Source organism: Alligator mississippiensis, chromosome 7 (assembly GCF_030867095.1).
Source record: "Alligator mississippiensis isolate rAllMis1 chromosome 7, rAllMis1, whole genome shotgun sequence".
Classification (NCBI taxonomy): Eukaryota; Metazoa; Chordata; order Crocodylia; family Alligatoridae; genus Alligator; species Alligator mississippiensis.
In genome coordinates, this window is record NC_081830.1 from 11,624,199 (window position 1) to 11,647,007 (window position 22,809).

Consider the following 22,809-nt stretch of genomic DNA (forward strand, 5'->3'; position numbering starts at 1 on the left):
GCTTTAATCCCGGCTCTGGGGGAGCGTGTCGTTCCAATCTGGGGAACGTACGTATGGAACGGACGCCTGGATGGGGTGCACATGAAGGGGATGTTCCCTGAGCAGGCTTTGGTTGTGCCTCAAGTACTTACGTCATCCACCATGAGGGTCGCGATGGCTCTGCCAATTTCATTGTAGGATTTTGCTTTTCCGGAAGGGCCCAGGAGAATAAAAAGGAACCTGATGCAAAAAGAGAGCGCTTGTGAGTCCATGGCTGGCCTGGCAATCAGCGCCAGGTTAATTCACAGCAGTGCCCAGCACACAGGATCTTGGCCTGGGGCATCTGGGGGAGAAGGCCATTTCAATACTGACTGTAGGAGTTTGCAAAATGCGGAAACAGGCCTTGGGAGTTTCACCGCTTGGTTATCTTGGTGAAGGACCCGATCCAAATCCCACTGCTGTCCAATGGGGCACTGCCCACTGAGTTCAGTGAGAGCTGGACTGGACCTTTCATGCCAATGGCAGTGTGTGATAAAACATCAGGGCTCCCTGACCCCTGCTAGTGCCTGGAATAAACAGGGAGGTGAATGATTCTGCTAATGGCCCTGATGGTAGACCTGCATTCAGCCCTATTTACAGATGGAGAAGCTGAGGCAGATACAGGGAAGGGAGTTCCCCACTGTTACAGACCAGAGCAGCAGTGGAGCCAGAAAATGAACCCAGTAGTCCCAATTCCCAGAATACTGCGGGTGAATAAAGGCTCCATTATCTCTTCGGCTCTGGGGGATCTGCATTGCTCTGTTACCTTGGGCCACTTTTGTGAGCCACAGGAGACATGACTTGGATCCCTCAGGAACCTAGAGACTTGGAAAGAAAGTGCATTCCCACCTTTTTCTGAGGGCAATGCATGCTCCCTCCGATGCCTTGGCGCTGACTCTGAGACCTTTCCTGGGTCTTGGCACAAGCCCGCTGGGTTTAACTGACCAGCAGCCTACCTGGTGGGGACAGGCACCTCCGTCACTCCACCCAGCATCGTTGCCTGTATAAGCCGCACAAAGGCCACGAAGGGCTTGTCGAGGAAATCCACTTCTCCCACCAGCACGTTGGAGGCCTCCGCGTCTTTGGGGATCTTCTTCATGAACTTGTTTTTCAGCTGTTCAAGGGACAAGAGGCATTTGTAACGGTTCCAGTCTTCTGTCATTCTCAGTTTGAGGACCTATTTCTGGTGGATACTCACTAGTCCCAGCTGAGCTCAGTTTAAGGAGTGGGTGCAGCTCCTTGCCCCTACCCATGTGGCTATGCTCTGTTCATAAGACCTACTGATTGGTGACGGGCACCTCCCACACACTGCCAGGACAGCAGGGCAGGCCTTTGCTGAAGCCTGACTCTCTCCCATGCTCCTATGACTCTGGGAGCTCTGGAGTCAGGAAATGCCATGAAGGTGAGACTTGGGATAACATCACGAACGATAGCAGAGCTGGGACTCACCCTGACTCAAAACCGCACCTGTGCATGCGCTCGAGTCCCACACACTTCAAACCAGACTTCTGTGCAAGCCAGGCCAGGTGGGCATGTGTGTCTGGGTGGTTCTGAAGAGGGAGACTTTGCAAACAGAGACCTGATATATCAATACTGATATACGGTGTGCCATCAGCACAGTGCTAGCAAAACGAGAGTCAATGTGCTTACACTCTGCTCTGACTGCAAGCTTTCCTTTAACTCTTCTTCCAAGCCCATGGGCGCCATTGGCTCTTTTCACAAAAAATGGAAAAAGACCTCAGGGCCCTGTACTTCCTGTCTTGAGCTTTTGCTTTGCAGCTCTTTCCTGCCCCCGCCACCTCAGAAAAACTCCCTTAGGGCAGAAGACAATTCACCGTTCCAGGAGGCCTTGTTGTATCAATTCCTCCCTGGGTCCCCTGCAGCCCTTTCATTATTCTTCATCTGAAAGGGTTCAATACAAAGCCAGGAAGGGTGTTATTATAATCTATATTGCCAGCATGAGGAGAGGCATGTGAGCCAAGCAGCAGGCTCACCCTCTTCTTCTAAGCTTTTAAATCCAAATGGAAAAAAAATCATCATCATAACACAACTCCTCCAAGGCAGCTCGGCATAAGCGAGAGCGACGACTAAGCTTCACTTAAAACTTAAAAAGTCCCTTTGTAGTGGGTCTAAGAGGCTGATTAAAACCCGGCATTCTTAGGAACTAAATGCTTTGCATATCTTAGTGTTAACTCTCTGTGCACCGTGGCTAGAGGCGATATTGCGGAGGCAGATGCCATGTGCTCAGCTGCTGCGACTTACTCCAAATGCCAACCAGTCCCTCCATCCTGGTTGCGAGCAGAGTTGGAGTCCATCCAGCAGGCTGCTGTCCTGTGGCCCCTTTCACTGAGCAACCAAGCAGGTGCTACCCTACCCTCCTGCTTGCGACGGTCACTCTCTGCTTCCCGTTTCACAATAGAAGGCAGCTCTAAAGGCCGTTTGGGTCACAAGGTTTGGAAAGGAGTGACAGCAGAGATTCGGCAAAGGCACCCAGAGGCATCCTCTGGCTGGCAACTGAGGCAAGACCAGTTCCTGTGGTGAACATGATGGGATTCCCTACTGGGCACCAGCAGTTTGTAGCGCATCAGGGCATGAATCAAAAGGTGACTTGTTTCACTTCCCCCATGCTTCCTGGGACCCACACAGGCCGTCTGCCTTCACCTGTAACTGAGATGCTGCCCATTAGACCGTGGCAGATGAACTTCAGTGGAGCAGGCTAGACACAGAATAGAATCCACCTCCCGCTCATACACCACTAATGGGTCTCTACACAAGCTGACTTTTGCCAGGGAAGTCAGGATTCAGGGCTCAGAGATGAAGGAAGCAGATGGGTTGGATGGGACGGCTGCCCTTTATCCAGTCCCCACGTTAGGAGCTATAGCAGAGGCAACTCCCCAATGCATGGACTGTGTGACAGTCAGAAGTGCTGCAATCTCTTGTTTGGTTGCTAGAAAAGTGTACAGCTTTTCACTAGAGTTCATGTCACACGAGGCTGGGGTGCATCCTTGCCCTTTGGTGTCTGAGGCAAGCGTCTCCCAACATTCACCATCCTAGGCAACAAGGAGGTGGGAAAGGACCCATGTTCCTTTCTCTGTCTTCCTGCTTCCATCCTTTGCTGGTTTCTCCATGAATAAACTTCCTCTGACCCATGCGCTGCTGGTGGCACCTTTCTTTATGCTAGCCAGAGTGGTGGCTCGTTACTGTATATAGTGATATTTTTTTCACATCAGCCATCAGCTTTAAATGAAGCACTTATAAATCAGTCTATGCACATGGTTACAGTTGTTAGGGACTCGCTTAGTCTTGAGCTAGGCTGCACTCACAAGCCATTCTGGTTATGCTAAGTTTAGCTGCAGCATGCAAAGGGGTTTCGGGAGGTGCTGACAATTTCGAACCATTTTGCATTAACTTCTCTACCTAGTTGTAAAAGGATGAGTCCTTCAACAGGGCCCCATCAGCCTTCCCCACTCCTGTGTCACTTCCCAGTTTGTCATGGACATGCAGCGTGAGCAGACACTTTGCCGTTCGTTCCTGAAACACCCTCATGCTTTGATGACTCTTTGGATGGGCAAAGCAGAGGAACTGTGTATCTGGGCACCTTTGGCTTCCATCAAACCATTTGTTTCCCCAGCATGGCACGTTCTGATTAACATAAAGACAAGAGGCTGGTCACACCCTGTCCCACCCATTCCAGAAAGGGCTTGAAAGTCCTACACATGTTCCTGTTAAAATGCAGTGGGAGAAGGGTATCTTGGAGCCTGCATTTGGGACCAGGTCTCTGAGGGGAGGAAACACGGTTTTCCAAGGAGGGGATGATGTCTTCTTCACTTTCACACCATCTTAGCATCTGGCTAGCAACTGAACCAACTGCACTTGGTTGTCTGGAGCTCTGCATATTTCCACAATTGTACCATGCCTGGTTTTAGCATATATGGGCTAAGAGTCGGCAGGAGCACCTGTACAGGGATGTTTTGTCAAGCTTCCAGGGAGGCCAGCAAGGTTTATAACTGGCAGGATGGCAAGTGATTCAGACCTTCTGCTTTTAGGGCAGCAGGGTACATCTTGGAAGCCTCATTCAGTCAAAACCCTTGCTAAGGCCAACACTCTCCTAGCCTATGTTGGAAGCAAAGCATGCAAATACACCTAAAATGGACTTAAAATACAGACAACACCAGGAGCCTTGCCTGAACACTGTTTCTCCATTATCTTTACTGACAACAAAAGTGTGCGTCTCAACAATAAATACAGGTTCTTCCCCATGTATCAAATGCCCAGGCTTTACAGTGGCAGTACAGAATCAAGGTATATTCATTATGTACCTTGCAATTCAAATCCTGCAGAGTCCTACCCCTGCTCAGACCCTGAGCCAGTAGCAGAAGTAGGCTCTTTTTTTCTACATGGTTCCAGGAACAAGAAGGAGGTATGGTCGCATGCACACATCGTGTATGCCTATTCCCTTTGTTGGATGAACCATCACCTGTGTCCAGAACAACTATTTACTGCTGTGGAACAAGTCATGAGCATCCCACTGCTGACAAATACTGTACTGGCTCTAAAGTGCATGTGTACCCACCCACCCACACACACACACACACACACATACACATGCAGAGCTTTCACTACAGCCCTAGCCACTCTGATGATGGGAGTTTTGGCCAACTGAATATTGCAAGGTTTGACCTCTCAGAAACAACCAGGGAGGGAAAACACAAATAAACTCCATTAACAGCCAGGCACTTCGCCCTACTGTTAACGGAAATGAAGTGACCCTTGTTGCTCCATTGAATGATATGATAAATAGTTGTGATAACTAGCAAACTCCTTAACTTAACCTTTAGAGCCAGACACAGTTCTCACTGGAGAATAAATGAGGTGCTGCTATACTGTTGAGACCCATGTGCCATGACTATATGAACACCCATCTCCCCAACGTCACTTCACCCTTACCTCTTCCCATATGCCTTGTTACCCAGAACTTCCTCAACAAAACTAGTGTAACTCTCTGGAGAAAATTATTGCCTCTTGCTATGAAGCCCGGCTATCAATTAAATTGCTGAGTTGATGTTTATGACCCAGAGGTAGGTTTTATCTCCTACTCAAGCGTGGAGATAAAACCATGATGGACGTATACCCACCTCCTCACCATATGGATCCAGACAGCTCTTAAAAACAATTACAATGCTGATACCTCCTTGACTTTTAATGGAGTCTGACTGCACGAAAACATCACCAGTGAGCAGGTATAAAAAATACCTGCCTAGCAGCAGCACCTACAACATGGCCACTAAGGAATTTTGTAAAGAACAGCCTAGCAATTTTGTGAGTCATTATCATCAACCCTAGGACTCCTGGTGTTTTGGGTTTTTTTTAAAGGACTGTGCACACTTTTTAAAAAGGCTGGGCTGCTGGTGCACTGAGAATACTGCTTATCAGGGTAGCCATCCATAATGCCCACTCATTGCTTCTCATTTTAGACTTAAATAATCAACTTTTTCCAAAAGTGACCATCTTGTTTGGTTCTGCTTCACACAATGGTCACAGCCAAAAGAGGCTATCAATATAAATTATTAACATAAATGACAATGACTTATTCCACAGGAAGCCGCATGAGAATTTGGAAGCTTAAGTAGTCACCTGCCCACGTGCATCTCCCATGATACAAATGTGACTATGGAGAAGTGCATATTCAGTGTCCAAGTGACCTAACAGTACATGCTGTTGAGGGATACCTCTGGGAAACCATCCTTTGTTGGATTGTGAAAACCAGGCACTTAGGAACAGTGTAATTTTCAGCCTGGTACAAGCCAGTTGTGCATCCTGTCTCATTTCCTGTGTCCAGCTGGCACCAACAAACCTACACGACTCCAAGGAGGATGTCAAGAACCTCATAGCAGGCAATACATCTATAGGAGAAGTCTCTTCTTCACCTCAGGCCACTAGTTCATGGCATATACCTAGAAACACTACTGCCCAGACTATTCAATTGTTTTCATCCTATCTGATCTGCCTGCAGAATACACTCGTTATCCACAAAAGCATCCTCTAGTCCTCCTTGGCAGGCTACCACGTGACTGGCTTCCATCATGTCACGTGGCAACGCATTACAGAGTCATTGTATTGTGTGTGCCAAGGCATTTCCTTTTTATTACTTTTTAATGTTTCACCCCACGTTGGCCTGTTCACCAAGACAAGGAGCTTGGTAGAGTCATAAAGGAATCCAGCATCCATGCGATCATCTGAAAAGGTAGGAGTGAAAATACCTAGGGGACATATTTGTTCAATCTGCAGGATGCATAGATGAGAAGGGATGTGAAAGATTTCCTTCTACAGGCTATTTCACAACTGACTACTCAAAGGATTTTTGCAGCTTTCTCTGAGGCCTCAGGTATGTCCTAGCAGGGAAAAGACCTCAGGACTCAATCCCATTTCATTAATGTTATGTTCCAATGGATCTGTTCTCTCGGCCTGAAATAACTTGGATCTGGGTGACTAGGACTACAGCATTGGGGATGGCTGTGGGTTAATTTTAAATGCTCCTGCTAAAATGAATGAAAACCACATTTTTTTTCTCATAACGTGAGACCATCTCTCATTTTGGTGTAGAAAACATGGGTCCGAGAAAGGCTTTTAGAACTTACTACCTGATCTGTGCTTGGCGTCTCTGTAATGTCATTCATGCTTCGGCTCTGGGCATGGCCTAGGGAAGACAAAAAGGAAATAAGACATGAGAAACCCTAGAGGCTATAGGCTCCTATACACAGATACATGGGCCTATGACTGTTTTAGGCCTTTCATCTCTGTGGTTGAGAAGCTGGTGGAATGGGGAATGACTGCTACAGTTGCTTATTTCTATAGGAGCCTGCATTCAAGTCCAGTTTATGAGGACATAAATCTGGTGTGACTAAAATGGGCAGGTTCTGTATACAAAGTGGTATAACTGTGGGGATTACTATATTTACAACAGGCTCACTGAGATCTGATTCAGGCCCCAAGCTGACCCTCAAGACTTTTCGAGCTATGCTGGCAAACCCTGCTGAGTGCCGATGTAGCTTTGCCTGGGGGAATTTAAACCAGTACTGCAATCAAAAGAAGCTATGCTGCTGAAAGGACATTGCAGTCAATGTAACTGTGTTCACATTTGGGTGCTGCTTGGCACAGCAATGCACTTCACCTGGTTGGTTTAAAGTGCCTAGGGTTATCTCTACAGAAGGTGTAGGTACATCTTGGCCTGAAGTACAGACACCCTGAATCACAACGTGATGCTGGATCTTTTCCTGCAGCAGGGCAATGATACCCTGCTGTGTGTCCAGGGCTTCTCTGTAATCCTTTGATTTTCTATACTGTGACATTTTAGTTATTCATTACTAGGTCACCTGTGGCAGTACAGTGAACATTATTACACAGCCAGTTCACTGTAGCTAGTTTTGCTCTCTACTTTACCCCTAACTCAGTCAAAGGAAAGGTGAACTATAAAGCTGAGGATAACTGCAGCAGAGACAAAATGCTGTTATATCTACCCTTTATTAGACCAACTAAATAGTTGGAAAAATTGTTCGGTGCAAGCTTTTGGGTATAAACACCATTCTTAAGGCATAGGGAGTGTCTACAGTTGTTTTGTGCTCTCCTGGATGCCAGTATGCAAAACTGCAGGTCTCTGAAAATGCCAAAGCTTGTAAAGAACAGTTTTCTCAACTATTTAGTTGGTCTAATAAAAGATACCTCACTTACCCAAAGAACCTTGTCTGCCGATGTCCTTAGATCAACACGGTTACAACCAACACCCCCGTTATACCTACTCAGCCTTTAAAAATAAGATTACTGGGTCACAGAAAGAGCTCCTGTGAGACGCTTCACCTTCTGATTATATGAAATACTTGCTGTTAGTTATTGAACAGCGCAGTCAGAAAGGACTGATGCTTTATGAAGCATAACCCACCGCCAGCTCATCTCTTTCCATTCTAGGAAGCTAAGGCTGGACTTAAAACACCATTAAGGAGGGCATTTTCTACTGGGTAGGGAGGGGGTGAGAATCTTTTCCTTTATAGGCTTTAGCTCAGTAAACACTTCTAGGAGACAGGTGAGGCCCAGGGAAGTGTTGCAATTTGCCATATACAAGTCAGCAGCAAAACCCAAACCCCAGAGTATGAACCTCAGCCTGGTGTCTCTCCTGCAGACCTCGGCAGCCTCTTGAGGCCACTGTTCGACTTACGTAAACGTCCGTAACTTGCGCTCTGCCTCATGCGGAGATCTTCGGTGGAGCGGTGAAAGGCAGCTCCGGCAGCTGGGGTCCGGACAGGGCTGCGAACTGAGAGGGAGAGAGCACCGAGAGCTTATCGGCACCTGTTGCAGAAGCAACCTAGGTAGCACCTTCAAGCTGGGAATGTGTGAGACCAGCCAGGCTGGCTAAACTTGGCCCAGCTACTTGAGATTTCACAAAACTAAAGACAGTTCGCAGAAGTTGGCTGTGATTTCTGCCTCCTCTCTCACTTTGGTCCTACTCAGAGCCATGTTTCTATTAGGAAAGGAGTGTCACTTCTGGGAGGCACGCTGGATGTTTTCCAAGCCGGGCAACTTCTCTCATTCACGTTGCCCACTCCAAGGCCTGTGCATCATCAGACTCCCACTCAGATGCTATTTGGAGACCATAAGTGTGATTTACCGATGCACGGGGCAGCGCTTGTGCTCTCTGAGCAGGACGGACTGTCACACACTGTCAGTACCCACTCAGCTCCTTGCATGTGGGGCTTGCTCTCCAAAACACGCTTAAAACCTGATGGAAGAAACTGCAAATTTCCCAGGAAATAGAACTTGCTCAAGCACTCTACTGAGAGGGTGCGAGTTTAAAAAGAAAGCAGCTCACTTCCCCCACAGCCATGTCGGTCCTGCCCATCTAACAAGGGCTTCAATGAAATACCCCTGACCCTATGGAGAACAAACACAGGGAGAGAGCCCTGATTCTGATCTCGCTTGCATCTTGAGGTGACTACACTGACCTTCCCTGGAGTCCTTCCCGATTAACCATGATGCACATGAGCTCAAAGTCTGATTTTTTGAGAAAGAAGAAAGAAAAAGATCTTTCGTTTTGAACACAGCTACTGTCTGGAGTAAAATTAGTGTTTGCAAATACTCAGTCCCTTTGGCCCATGTTCAGTACTACTGATGAATGAGGATGCTGTCATGACAGAGAGCCAGGCAGATAGAGTTGTCTAGACTGCAAGAGTTTCCAAGGCTGGGATAAAAATAATTTTTTCCCCCACCAGGAGAAGAAAAAACTTGGAATTTAGAGACATCCCTTGGGGTGGAAATTCCAAAAATAACCATTTGGGGATCGGTGAAGGGAAAGCCAGGCCCATCTTCCAGCTCAGTGCTGATATCTGTAGGGAATAACTACCACAGCACAACACAAAGCTGGGCATCATTCAATTCCCAATAAAGTTCTGCGGGTGGCACCGATGGGTATATCCCACTTTTTAGAGAACTGCTCTTCCAACAAGCCTCAGTGTCTTGCTGCTGACAATAGAAAGGTGGTTGCAAGGAGAACAGGGGTCCTGCTGCATGGGCCAAAGACCAAAAAGCAGCTATCTGGGTCCTCAGTCCTAGCAATGGCTAAGCCCAAGGTCAGTTAGTCCAGGACCTATCCCAGGCTGGAAACACACCAATCCCTCTTTCCAATGGCTAAGAGCAGAAACATCGTGCTCACAGACCGGGTTCATCTGTAGGCAGGCAAACCAGCCAATGCTACGGCACGTGAGTGCCAGCTTCCAGCAGTGCTCCCTGCCCGTGAGGCTTGTAAAGGACCCGCCCTGGAAGCACAGGTCTCACCGGCCTTTGCTTCCTTTGCCTTTTCTTCTGGTACCACCAGCAATGCAAGCTGAAGCTGCAAGAACGAAGCCAGGGGATGTGGGCCTCTCCCGAGACTCCAGCTTGCTTTGTGCAAACAGGTGTCAGGGAGAGTCATCGTTTGGGTTTCCTGATAACCTCTACAGGGTTTGAACTGGCTGACTCGATCTTACTGGCTCTGCATTTCATGACCCTACTGCTGGGGCAGCCCCTGGGTCCTGACCCTTCCACCAGGCTGTTATCGGCTCCATGTCTCTTCCTGCCTACTAGAGCCACTGACCACGTCCTTACCACTACGAGGTGGCATATAAGATCTGTGAAACAGCCTGACATCAAAACAAACCCCCCATGTCCCCTGGCACTGCTGAACTGCCCACTAAGCCTACTGGTCGAGGTGCAGATGCAGCAGACTGAGGGAGCTGGGTCTCTCGCTTCTCTTCTGTGGGGAGGGGGCTTTCTTCTCCACTCCTCTCTTGCCCGTACTGACAGCCAAGGACCTTCTGCCACGGGGAAGGAGCCCATTAAAAAAAAAAAGAAACAAAAACACTGGGATTGAGCCATGCGTGACCTGGATCTTGGGAACTCACTTGTACTGGATGACACGGATTTGCCGATGTCTGCCAAGGACCGGTGGATCGGTTTCTTGGTCTGGTGGCGGTGCTTCCTCAGGAGGACGTAGGTCACTTTCTCCCTCAGCTCCGGCTTCAGCAGGCCATCTTCTATCTGCTTTTCTATGACGTCATCTGAAAGACAGATGTGATGTGGCTCCCTGGACTGTGGAGCGTAAGTCTCCCTCCTTGCAAACTCTTTAGGAGCTAGGATCTCTGTGGCTTGCAGCAGGGATCCCCAGTGGGCGATCTGCCACCCAGAGGTGGCCCATGAGTCCCACTGGACCCCCACCGAGCTTTCGATTATGCACTGAATGATAAGAGGGCAAAACAGCCCTGAGAAATGTGAGTGCTGAACCACAGCTTGCCCTTGCAGGGTACTGGCAGGGCTGTCATTTCCCTTGCCTTTACCTGGCATGGCATGGAGCATGTCCTTGCTGTTCTGAATAATGTCCCTCACATCTTGTGGATGAAGACCTGAGCTGTCAATTTTGGGGACCCCTTCAGTTAATTACAACCTGTGACCACAGGAGACTGGACTCGATGCTCCAGAAAGCCCCTTCCAGTTCTGGGTTCCTACACTCCTTCTGTTACAGGAGTGCTGCAAGCTTTCCCTTTGCTTTGCACACTGCACATAAGAGACTCAGCTCCATGCTATCTGGATAGAAGTGGCATCTGCGGTGGTTCATAAATGGCACAAGGTGTTGTACAATAAAAACCTGTCGCAGCTGGTAGCACCCAGTCATTCTGGCAGGAGGGATGCTACACCACGCAAATAGTTCTTGCCAACTTAACTGCCTGAGGTCTTTGTCTAGATGCAAACTTGCCCCCAAAAGGTCCACTTTTCTGTTGATTCCTATCTACCAGTTACTTTGGATAATTCCTATTTTCCAGTGGCACCAGTACAGGTTGGGGACTGACTGGCTAAGCAGCAGCAATTCAGAAAAAGTCCCGGGGGTTACAGTGGACAATAAGCTGAATATGAGCCAACAGTGTGCCCTTGTTGCCAAGAAGTGATTCTTCCTCTCTATGCAGCACTGGTGAGGCCACATCTGGAGGACTGTGTCCAGTTTCAGGACCCCCCACTACACGAAGGATGTGGACAAACTGGAGAGAGTCCAGCGGAGGGCAGCAAAAATGATTCGGGGGCTGAGGGACATGACTTCTGAGGAGAGGCTGAGGGAACTGGGCTTATTTAGTCTGGAGAAGAGAAGACCGAGGGGGGATTTGATAGCAGCCTTTAACTACCTGAAGGGGGGTTCAAAAGAGGATAGGGTGAGACTCTTCTCAGTGGTGGCAGATGACAGAACAAGAAGCAATGGTTTCAAGTGGCAGCAAGGGAAATTTAGCTTAGATATTAGGAAAAACTCTCTCACTAGGAGGGTCGTGAAGCCTGGGAACAGGCTACCCTGAGGCATTGCAGAGTCTACTTCCTTGAAGGTTTTTAAGATCCATGTCACAGGGCACCTCGGGGCTCTGCTCCTAGAGAGGAGAAACTGCCAGGGAGAGAGACAGAGCCCTGGCATCTTATACCAGCCCAGCTGAGGGTTGCCAGGGTAACAAGCGCAGCTGTGGGTTGCCGGAGCAACTAAGGGGAGCCAGCTGCCTGTAGGAGGCGGGGCCTGGCCCTTATAAAGCCCAGGGCTGAGGCCAGGCTGGCAGTTCCCTACCAGCAGCTGGAGAGGCAGGAGCTCCCTCAGCCAACATATGGAAAGGAGTCATATTGCAAGTATAGCTCATGATAGCCCTGGAGGCTCAAGCCATGATACTAAGTTATGGCCATGCGGCTTGTAGCTATGTTATAGCCTAGAGGCTTGTACTTTGAGTTTATGTTTGGCTCTGTTTATTACACCGGAGGCTTGGGTGAGGCTGTAGGGGTTGGAGGAGGCCTCATAGGGACCCCAGAGGGGTGCAGTCTAGCGCCAAGAGGGCGCATTATCCTCATAGGTACCCCAGTGGTATGGGGACCCCAGCGCCAGTGCGGGCGCAGCGCCAGTGTGGGCACAGCTTACAGTAACGAGTGCAACCAGTGGGTTGCGGGCGGGGAACAGAGACCCCGGGTTGCGTGCAGGGTACGTAGACCCAAGCCCCCGAGCGGGGCAGCATTGAGAAGCCCAAGGTGGGCGCGGCGAGCCCCATGGAGGGGGAGCGCCACATTGGACTATTGAGAAGCCCTAGCGTGGGCACGGCGAGCCCCGAAGAGGGGGAGCGCCATATTAGGAAGCCCAGGATGGGCGCAGCAGACGCCAGCAAAGGCATCACTTGCGGGGTGCATAGACCCCAGCCCCCAAGGAGGGGCGATTTACTGAGGAGCCCGAGAGGGGCGTAGTAGACCCGGGTGAAGGCTAGCACTGCAGAAAAACCCAGGACAAGGGCAAGGTGCTGCGGTTGTCCCCGGCAAAAGGGGATAGCAGTGCGGTGAGCCCGTACCAGAGAGGGTAATAGTGCGGTGGGCCCAAAAGACCGGTGGCTCGACAGGAAGTCCCAGAGTGGATAAGAGTCCCAGTGAGGGACATTGTGTTAGAGAGAGCCCAGGAAGGGGCACTAGTGTAGATGCATATGGGGAAAGCCCAAGAGTGGGCTAGGTTATAGAAGAAGGGCCCGGGAAGCGGATGTGCAGACACACCAACGTCTATTTCATCTGTGAGGCTTGGGGCGTGGTATTAGGGGTTGGTAGGAGCCATGCATAGCCCATGAGGCTAGGGTGTCTGGGGAGCACCCATCATATCGGGAGACCCCCAGGGGGTCCGGAAGAACCGTGGGGACAGAAGTCCCGAGTAGCCATGCCCAGGGGAGACACAAGGCAGCCTCCCTATTACATTTTCCAACAAGACATGGCGGGCAAGAATTAGAGGGTGCCCTCGGGCCAGCCTTGACATGGAGCGAGGGACCTCGAGGAGATCATGGCCCTCCTGAAGGACTCTGCCGTGACAATCCAGCTAAACAAAGCCTTGGCTGGGATGATCTAGTTGGGGCTGGTCCTGCTTTGAGCAGGAGGTTGGACTAGATGACCTCCTGAGGTCCCTTCCAACCCTCATTTTCTAGGATTCTGTGATTCTATGAACAAGTTTGTACGTTCTGTACCAACCACGACCTCTTGAGATACTCCAGCTTAATTCTGCTCTTATCTCGCCACAGCACCAGCATAAATCTGATTGATTTCTTTAGATGTACTTCTGCCTTGCAATTTGAATGAGCTTTGCCGGGTTAACGAATGAATAAGCAATGGGTAGACCCAATGATCGTGCCTCACCAGGGATGGTGAAATGGAAGAACCAAGAAGCAGTGAAATTACAAATCAACAAGCCAGCATAGCCAGAGCTACCAAGCTCCACTCTACCCATGCAGTCATTTGATATATTGTTTTAACAAACCTGGGATGTTGTCATTTGGAAAGACCAACTAGCAAGCTGTCTTTCAAAGCGCAGTCTACAAAGCGATGGCCCAAAGCAAGCCGTGGAGTTCCTAATGTACTGTGTGTTCTCCTGCTACCGCCAGAGCAAATCTGCTGAGTTTGAGTAATTTGTTATCTACATCATCAAAAAACTTAGGTAAGGCAATTTATTGTGTTCCGGTTTATGTCCTATTGTGTTCTTCCTGGTACTATCCACTCATCCTTCACTGCCTCAAATACCATTGAGAATCTGGCCACAGGGGACTGGAATCTCAGGGTCAGCAGAGAATTGAACCCACAAAGCCCAAGGCCCCGATACCCTCCTACCTGCTGGGCCATCCTGCCTCACTAGCAGGCTGGATCTGCAGTCTGATTCACACTTTGCAGGCTGCAGTGGCTGTTCAGGTGCAGAACTAGGCCCTACATCATTAGTTACCCCATGAAAAAAACTTTGAGGTTAGCAATGCTTCCTCTTGCTCCAGGGGAGGCATCAGAGAACAGAAATCTCTAGGGAGGCCATTAAAAGGACAAGCCAATTGTTCTTTGTGCCAAAAGGCTCATACCTATGATTTGTGGCAAGGAGTAGCCATCGAGATCCAGGAGCACTGTTCCCGTCTGCAGACATGTGCGTAGCTCAAACAGGCTGTGCAATGTTAATGTTGACACGTGAGGTTTGCTCCATCTTTCCCCTCCTTCTTCCACCTTTTCTTCAAACTTTATCCACCTGAAACAACAATTGCTGCCATCAGGAATGGCTCAGGGTATGAGAGTGTGGCTAGCAGGCTTCTGCCTTGATGCACACGGCTGACTTGGAAAAAGAAATGGCACCCCTGGGACTACTCAAGCCCTCGGCTGTGAGCAGGTTTCCACCCCATATAACATGACGAAAATGAGACCAGAAGGTCTCCCAGGCTGGGCACCCACAATCCTCTGCCCAGTGCCATGCTTTGTGGATGACAACAACACAGTCACAAAGAGCCGGGGTATACACATAATATGTATGCATGGGTAGGACACTGGAAAATTCCTTTATTCATCTCAGTTGTGATGTGAGTTGCCAAAGCTTTGACTTGCGCTAGTCATTTCAGAGGTGGGAGTTGCTAATTAGATTTTGGCTGCGTTGCTTGTGCGAGGGATTTCAGAGTTGGGAGAGAGAAAGAGACAAATTGGATGATGGGCATGTTTACTGAGCAACGTTTTATCTCCTAACGATACAACATTGATTTGACACCTGCAGCCCTCCCAGCTCATCCATGGTGATCACAGCACTTTGGACATGTGTGTCCATTGGATGTTGAATTTGAAGTCTAGTTTACCTGTGTGGCAGGGAATAAACTGTGGCACAGAGAGACCCTGAACCCACTCTGAAAGTCGGTGGCAGAAAAGAATCAGGAAGTTCTGACTTGTAGCCTCCTGCTTCGGCCCAGGGTTTCTCAACTTGGGTGCTGCGGCACCCTGGGGTGCCTTGTGATCTTTTCAAGGGTGCTGTGGGGTGCCATGCAATGTTCACACCGACCCCATGCATAGGCAGGAAAGAGTGCTGGGTTCAGATGACCCCAGCTAGATGCATATCCAACCTCCTCTTGAAGACCCCCAGGGAAGGGGAGAGCACCACTTCCCTTGGGAGCCCGTTCCAGACCTTGGCCACTCGAACTGTGAAGAAGTTCTTCCTAATGTCCAGTCTAAATCTGCTCTCTGCTAGCTTGTGGCCATTGTTTCTTGTAACCCCCAGGGGCACCTTGGTGAGTAAAGCCTCACCAATTCTCTTCTGTGATGAACTTATAGGCAGCCACAAGGTCACCTCTCAACCTTTTCTTGCAGAGGCTGAAGAGGTCCAGGTGCCCCAGTCTCTTCCTAGGGCTTGGCCTGCAAGCCCTTAACCATACTAGTGGCCCTTCTCTGGACCCTCTCCAGGTTATCCACATCTCTCTTGAAGTGCGGCACCCAAAACTGCACATGGTATTCCAACTGTGGTCTGACCAGCACCCGATAGAGGGGAAGTATCACCTCCTTGGATCTGTTCGTCATGCATCTGCTGATGCACGATAAAGTGCCATTGGCTTTTCTGATGGCTTCGTCACGCTGACGACTCATGTTCATCTTGGAGTCCACTAGGACTCCAAGGTCCCTTTTGCTTCTGTGCCTCCAAGCAGGTCATTTCCTAGGCAGTAGGTATGCTGGACATTTTTCCTCCTTAGGTGCAGCACTTTGCATTTCTCCTTGTTGAACTGCATCCTGTTGTTTTCTGCCCATATATCCAACCTGTCCAGGTCTGCTTGTAGTTGTTCCCTGCACTCTGGTGTGTTCACTCCTCCCCACAGTTTTGTGTCATCTGCAAACTTGGACAGAGTACACTTCACTCCCTCGTCCAAGTCACTGATGAATACATTGAAGAGTATCAGTCCAAGGACTGAGCCCTGAGGGACCCCACTGCCCACTCCCTTCCAGGTCAATACCAACCCATCCACTACGACTCTCTGGGTACGACCCTCTAGCCAATTTGCCACCCACCAGACCATGTAGTCGTCCAAGTCACAGCCTCTTCACTTGTTCACCAGTATGGGGTGGGATACCGTATCGAAGGCCTTCCTGAAGTCTAAGTAAATGATGTCAACCCCTACTCCTGTGTCCAGGTGTTTTGTAACCTGGATGTGCAAAGGTGATTCACTACGTCAACCCTGAGATTTGACCGAGGAAGCTGTAGCGATAAAAACACTCTGCCCTGTTTCTTTGCACCAGAGGAATGGCTCTAGCCTCCTTCTGCAGTCGACAGTTGAGCAAAAGCAAAGAGCTGGCCCTTCCCAAAGAACGTCTGGGATCTAAAGGATGGAGAGCCACTACCTAGACCCTTCCCAGATCTGGGAGCAGACTACAGGAGTCCCGACTCCCAGTCCTTCCTTCGGATGGCAAACACAGCTCCTTTGCTGAAATACACAACCATGCATGGAACGTTCTACCTTCTAACCCTGATGGGAGAAAAAGCGAGCAAAACAACCATCAGTTTTCTGCAGGCTCCTTGAGAGCGTGATTCACGCTCCAATTAAGCACAAGTAATTCTCAGCAACACGCCTGTATTTATTTTGGAAGCTGCTGTTCCTTTAAGGCAGGTTTGTCGATTTCCCCGATCCACGGATTAGCCTGTCTAGAGCTTAACCTGGCAGCTTTGAACTGGTACAACTTGGGTTTTGGCTCCTGCTGCTGCTGTGGGGATGGAGGGAAAGAACAGAGGATAACAATGGCTTTTTAAAAGATATCAGATAAAGCCGCTACAGGCTAAATCTGCTGGGGGACACTGGAAAGAGGCTCTAGATTGTACTGGCTACAGTTCCAGAGAAATATCTCAAAGTCCCATTTCTTGGGAGTTGCTCCCTTGAGGGAGACATTTTCCTGGATGAGGCACCCAACCAGCAGAGAGGAGCCTCTCCGTATCTCCTCCCCCAGGATGGGTGACTTGGCGTATTGCATCTAACCTCCAGCCCCCTGCTCTACCCACCAGATCAGCCGCATGCCTCTCCAAGAGCTGGAAACTGAACCCAGGACTCCGGACTCCCAGTTCCTCTGTCTTTTGTTATCCAGGACCAGGGATAAGGGCCATCCCTCAGTCACCTGCTCTAACTACTAGACCATCCAACGGCCCCTTTATTACAGAAACGTACTCAACTGCTGTCCATATCCGTCATCTCGTTCCATCAGTGTTGGCCTAGAAAGAATTATGGCTGCTGAAGAGACTGGATGAGAGCCCAGGATAGCAAGGCTTGAGGCCATATGAAGACTTGCATTCTCCTGCTGCCTCCATCTCCAGCCCCAGCAGTGCATGGTGTGCCAGGCTGTGTGGCAGCTTCTTTCACAGGCTTTAGGAATCATCACACTCCTCTGCTGTGTCTGCACTCATGGAAAGCTGATTAGGCTTTGTTAGTTTAACCTCCCATTTGTGTGGCTTTGCAAGCGCTGTTCAATCTCCCCCAGGACTGGGCAAGCCTGTATGTGGGTCTGGCACTGGGAACCGGGACCTGTGTAAGGCAATGGGCCACAGTGCAACTGCCTAAGAGGACTACATGTATTTTTTGCTTTGGACCCAAGGCAGGATTTTAATGTGGGTTTCCAAAGGGGAAACACTCGCTCATTTACCCAGTGCTGAGAACCTCTCGGGGCTTTGCCTGGGCATTGCCAGACAGCTCTGGCACACATTACGTGTCCTGTGCATTCCCAGCTTATTTTTCCCAGTTCTGAACCATCTCAGCCCCTCCCTGCCGACTACCACCAATGCTTATTTTTCCTGACCTGCATCATCAGTGATTCATAGTTTGTAAGGGACTGGAAAGGACCCCAGAAGATCATCGGGTCCAGCCCCCTGCACCAGACAGGAAGGACAATTGGCATCAGGTGATCCCAGCAAGGTGACTGTCCAGTCTCCTCTTGAAGATTTCCAGGGTAGGTGACTGCACCACCTCTGGAGGGAGCTTATTCCCTGACCATGAAGATGTTTTCCCTAACGTTGAGCTTGAAATGGTCTTCCAGGAGTTTATGGCCATTACTGCTGGTTTTCCCCAAGGGTGCCCTGGTGAATAGTTGTTCACCAAGTCCTTGATGTACCCCCCTGATGTAGTGGTAAGCTGTGATGCTGAAGTCAGCAGGGAGGGGACAGCTTGTGCTGCCTTAAAATCTGTGGCCTAGAGCAGATGACACGTCCTTTCCATGAACCTGTCTCCCAGGAAGGAGAAGATGCCCCTTTGCAACCTGTGCACCGCTCTTTGAGGGGAGACAAAAACTCCTTCCTGAGCTTGGCACCGGTCCCTTTACGCCCCAGAGCACAAGTTCCTGGGACCTCTCATCCCTTAGGTTTCACTGACTGTCAGACAGTACCACCTTGAAATGAGATCTAGACCTATGACCTGGGCAGACCGGCACGAGGCCCAGAGGAAGGAAGGATCAGCGTGCGTCGCCCCTGCCTGAGAAGTGGCGCCAGCAACTTTCCAGCGTGCTTCGCCTTTCGTCTGCAGTCAGCTTTCTTCTCCAGCTCAGAAGCTGAGGCCCGACCCTCTTGACAGCTGCTTGGCTCTGAGGAGGAAGTTTCCTGTTTAAGCTTGCCAAGGTTTTATTTGCAGGTAGTGCTCACACCGTGAAGGGGCTGCCTCCCTGCTGAATCCTGGTCTGAGCCTGCAGCTCGGGAGCGGTTCAACCTGCCTGTGGAAGTGCTGACACAAGGGCCTGGCTTACTCCTGGAGACTGATGCCCTTGGTCGATAGTGCACGTACAGCGTCAGCAGGCTGCACGCTGTACCATCCCCCTGGGGCTGCTCCTCTCGGGGGCCTCCATCCACCTAGACTGCGCAAGGAGAGAATTCAGCCTTCGTGGCTCATTCAGTCCTTGGCAGACAGATTTGGGTCAGTTGTTCGGGTGGCTTTTCATGGCGTAAACATGCATGCCAGGAAGGAGAGAGCCCCCAAGCCCCATCCATGCTCTGCCCCTTTTCAGAGCATTACGGGCTGGCACGCATGCTGCCTTGCTGAACAATGATGGATTGTAGGGAAGAATAAAACTCTTTGGGGATATAAAAGAAAAAAAATTGACTGGGTTGATCACATTAGCAATGGCTATGAGAACAACAACACAACCAAACCAAGCGTTAACCGTGAGAATGCTGTTTGCCCCGGCTGGCAGGCAAGGAGGTGCCACCGGAGCCATCGTGGTCCCAAAGGCCACTGCCAAACGCGGGAGGTCAGGTTTTTAGAGATACGTGGACACCTTCCTCCTTTCAGGGCCTAGACACCCTCATAACACTTTTCTGGGATGGGACAGACAAGAGACAAGCTTTCTAATGCAGTGCCTTCCTCTTCCAAAGCTTGCCTCAGTCTAGGCCTACCATGCAGTTTGTCCACAAAAATCTTTGCCTACTGCATGTTTCCTGGACCATCTTGATGACACCCTCTCTTTAAAAAGCTCACCCTGGAAACTCTAGGGTTGCAGCTGAGTGTATCAGGCCTCTGCAAATCACACAGCCACGCAGAGACTGCTCTGTTTGCCCACAGAGAGAAAAATGCAGTATTGTCACAGTTTGGCAGGACCCATGCACTTCTGCAAAACCCCCAGGGATGCACGCTTCACCTCCTGAGGAACACAACCTCACTCAGCTACCCAAAATCCAGCTCTGGCAACATCTAATGCATCACACGCATATCAATGCTTTGGATTCCAGGCAGTGGGGCAAGGGAAAGGTCCTGCAACGCTCTCCTGGCCCCCAACTCTGTCTGAAGCCAAGAGGAACTGAGGGGAACCCCTCCCCCAGTACCCTGTTTGCTTCTAGGCTCCAATCACAAGAGCTGTCGTGCCACTCTCCAGTCTCACATGCAGTAATATGACCTTTCCCTGGAGGACAGGGTTTCTGATCCTTGTGCCAGAGGTGCTGAGGAAGAGCTTTGCCCCAGAGGCACGTAGCAAATACTTGGGACCCTGACTCATACTCTGCCCTTCTCACCAACAGAGAATACTCCCTTCTCAGAGCAAGGAACAGAACTAGGAGTCCTGATTCCAGCTAGCTTTCTCCTTTTCACCAGAGCTAGGAAAGCCCAAGACAACCTGAGGCCTGGACCTCTCTTCTCTGATCTGCTAGACCTGCTAGAGCTGAGGACAGAACCTGGGAGGTCCTGAGGCTTCAAACCCCACGGCTCCAATCACTACACCCCAATCCCTGATACAAAGGGTTGAGTACTGAGTCCTTCCCTTTAACTTCTGGAGCATGCTCCATCCTCCAAGCTGCCAATGCAACATTAAACCTGTGGTTCTCATGTGTTTGAATGCTTGGAGCCTGAATGGTAGTTGCAATTTCCCTCACTCAAATGAATTTTTCCAGGCTGGACCAATACACAGACCATGATCCTGTCAGGAAACCATGGGAGTAGGGGATGCCCGCTGTGATGCAGAAAGCAAAAGTATCTGGACCAAACTTCGAACGCTCTTGGGTGTGAGGTCACAGCAGGGTGAACCCATCCAAGATGAGTTTAGTATCATCCAACAGCATGTCGGAGAGGTAGACAACTTGCTGTTTGCACCCCTCTTACCATATGGACTGGGTGTCTCCTGTTCTAACACGCTTACCCTCACCATGACCTGAGAGCTAGGGCAGTACTATTTCCCCTGCTGCTTGGAGAGTCTGAGTTGCTGGCCCAGGCTCTCACAAGATGCCATTTTGGGGCATGGAATTAGCACAGGTCTGAGGCTGCACACCTTAACTGCCAGGCCACCCGCCTCCGGGTCGAAGAAGCATCACACTAGATGAGACAGAAACACAGGGGACAGTAGGACACTGCACACCCAAAGTACAGCTCCAGAAGCTGCACATGCAACTCCGTTTTGGGCAGGGAGAATGCTTGCATGGGGAGTGACAAAGCTGTTGCATGGCAGAAGTTGAGTGTGCTGGACGCACGTGAGCAGGAGAGACAGAGCTAATCGTAATCCAGTTTATTAACTGCCTGACTTCAGCCCAACCAGTCTATCAGAGGTGGTTCAGCTGACCCTGAGAAAACACCTCGCTCCCTGGTATCAGGGCGACTCCTCATTGAAGCTCATTAAACAAAAATACCATTAGTAATAAATTGATGCTGGGAAGAGAAAAATTCCACGTGGTTTTGTTTCCTCAGCTCATGTTCTGCTTGTGGGTCCTTGGCTGCCTTTACTAAAAGTTTAGGGTTCTTCCTTCTTTCTCTTTAAATGTGAAATTGGAGGCGAGGGGGAGGGGGTGCAGGTTACTTCTTTGATTGTCCAAGGACAGAGATAATACAGATAGATTAGCTTGGATACCCACCTATCTTAAGGTCTTGTGGATGCATTGGGCCCTGGGCTAAGAAGGTGTAAAGTGCTACTCACATGCTGGGGTGGCATTGTACACCCATTTTCTAACCCATGCCAGTTCCAAATGAGCAGACAAACAGACTAGCATATCCCAGGCTTATGCAACACCCGCTCCATAATTCTGCTACAGACTGGAAGAACATAAGCAGTGCTATATGGCTCAGACTGATGGTCTGTCTAATCCAGTAGCCAGTCTCTGACAGTGGCAGGAGTGGATGCTTTACAGGAAGAGCATGAGGACAGGGTACATCTAGAGCCTTCTCCCAGGCTGGGTTCTTGTATCTCCACATTGCCTTTACTTTTATCTGCATGTTGCTTCTTATTGTACTGTGAGCACATCAGAGGGCTGGGTTCTTTTTATACAGCATGTTGGTACCATTGATCCAAGCCTGAGCCCAAGTGCTCAAGTGATATTCATACAAACAGCACGTGTACATCGCCATGCATCTCAGAAGGTACCTGGCAGCCTCTTCCAGACACAGGGGTTTGCCAGTCCAGGATACAACCACAGGTTTAATGCTGGAGCAGGCTTCTAGCAGCAGCTGTGTTTCTAGCCATCACTTCTTACAGTGCCGCCCACACCCCACCCCTGCCACATTCAGGGCTTGCGTCTAAGAGTCGTGCCATTAACTGGCCATGCTTGCTGTTTCCTAATCTATTGCCAGACAAGTAGCCCTTGCAATTTGAGGATCAATTAATAGACCTAAGTCAGTGTGTTTGGTTACAGCATCGTAGCTGGAAAGTGTCCTGTGAATGCTGTATGTATTAATACCCTACCATGGCAAGGAATCTGTGACCCTTCTGTCTCTGGTAGCCTCCCCCTTGGGACTGTAACAACTCACTGCCCATGTCTGCCAGTTGCTTTAGTCATGCAGGATCTCACAGACCTACACGTGGCTTTCAGGATGGCTTCACGCATCACAAGAACACAGCGGGACTTAGCAGGTATTCAGCAGTGCACATCAAGGCTCCATGATAGTTTTTACAGCATAGCTTTGTTCACGCTGATTTCTTCCCCTGCATTTGCCCATCACTGCTACCGTACTGGGGACATGTCTCCAAGAGCTTTCCATTGTGTCATCTCCACCTGCCACGGAGACT

The 22,809-nt window shown here is 49.8% G+C and overlaps 1 protein-coding gene across 1 annotated transcript in view; it reads right to left on the reverse strand.

Annotated features, from left to right (window-relative positions):
• SLC4A5 (solute carrier family 4 member 5) overlaps positions 1–22,809 on the reverse strand; it is a 53,494-nt gene that overhangs the window by 30,023 nt on the left and 662 nt on the right. Inside the window, exons 2-7 of the mRNA XM_059730566.1 lie at positions 14,424–14,584; positions 10,446–10,601; positions 8,228–8,323; positions 6,660–6,715; positions 975–1,132; positions 132–219 (exon numbers count right to left, since the gene is read on the reverse strand). Of these exons, the coding sequence (XP_059586549.1) occupies positions 132–219; positions 975–1,132; positions 6,660–6,715; positions 8,228–8,323; positions 10,446–10,601; positions 14,424–14,584 (715 nt within the window). The remainder of the gene's footprint in view (positions 1–131; positions 220–974; positions 1,133–6,659; positions 6,716–8,227; positions 8,324–10,445; positions 10,602–14,423; positions 14,585–22,809) is intronic.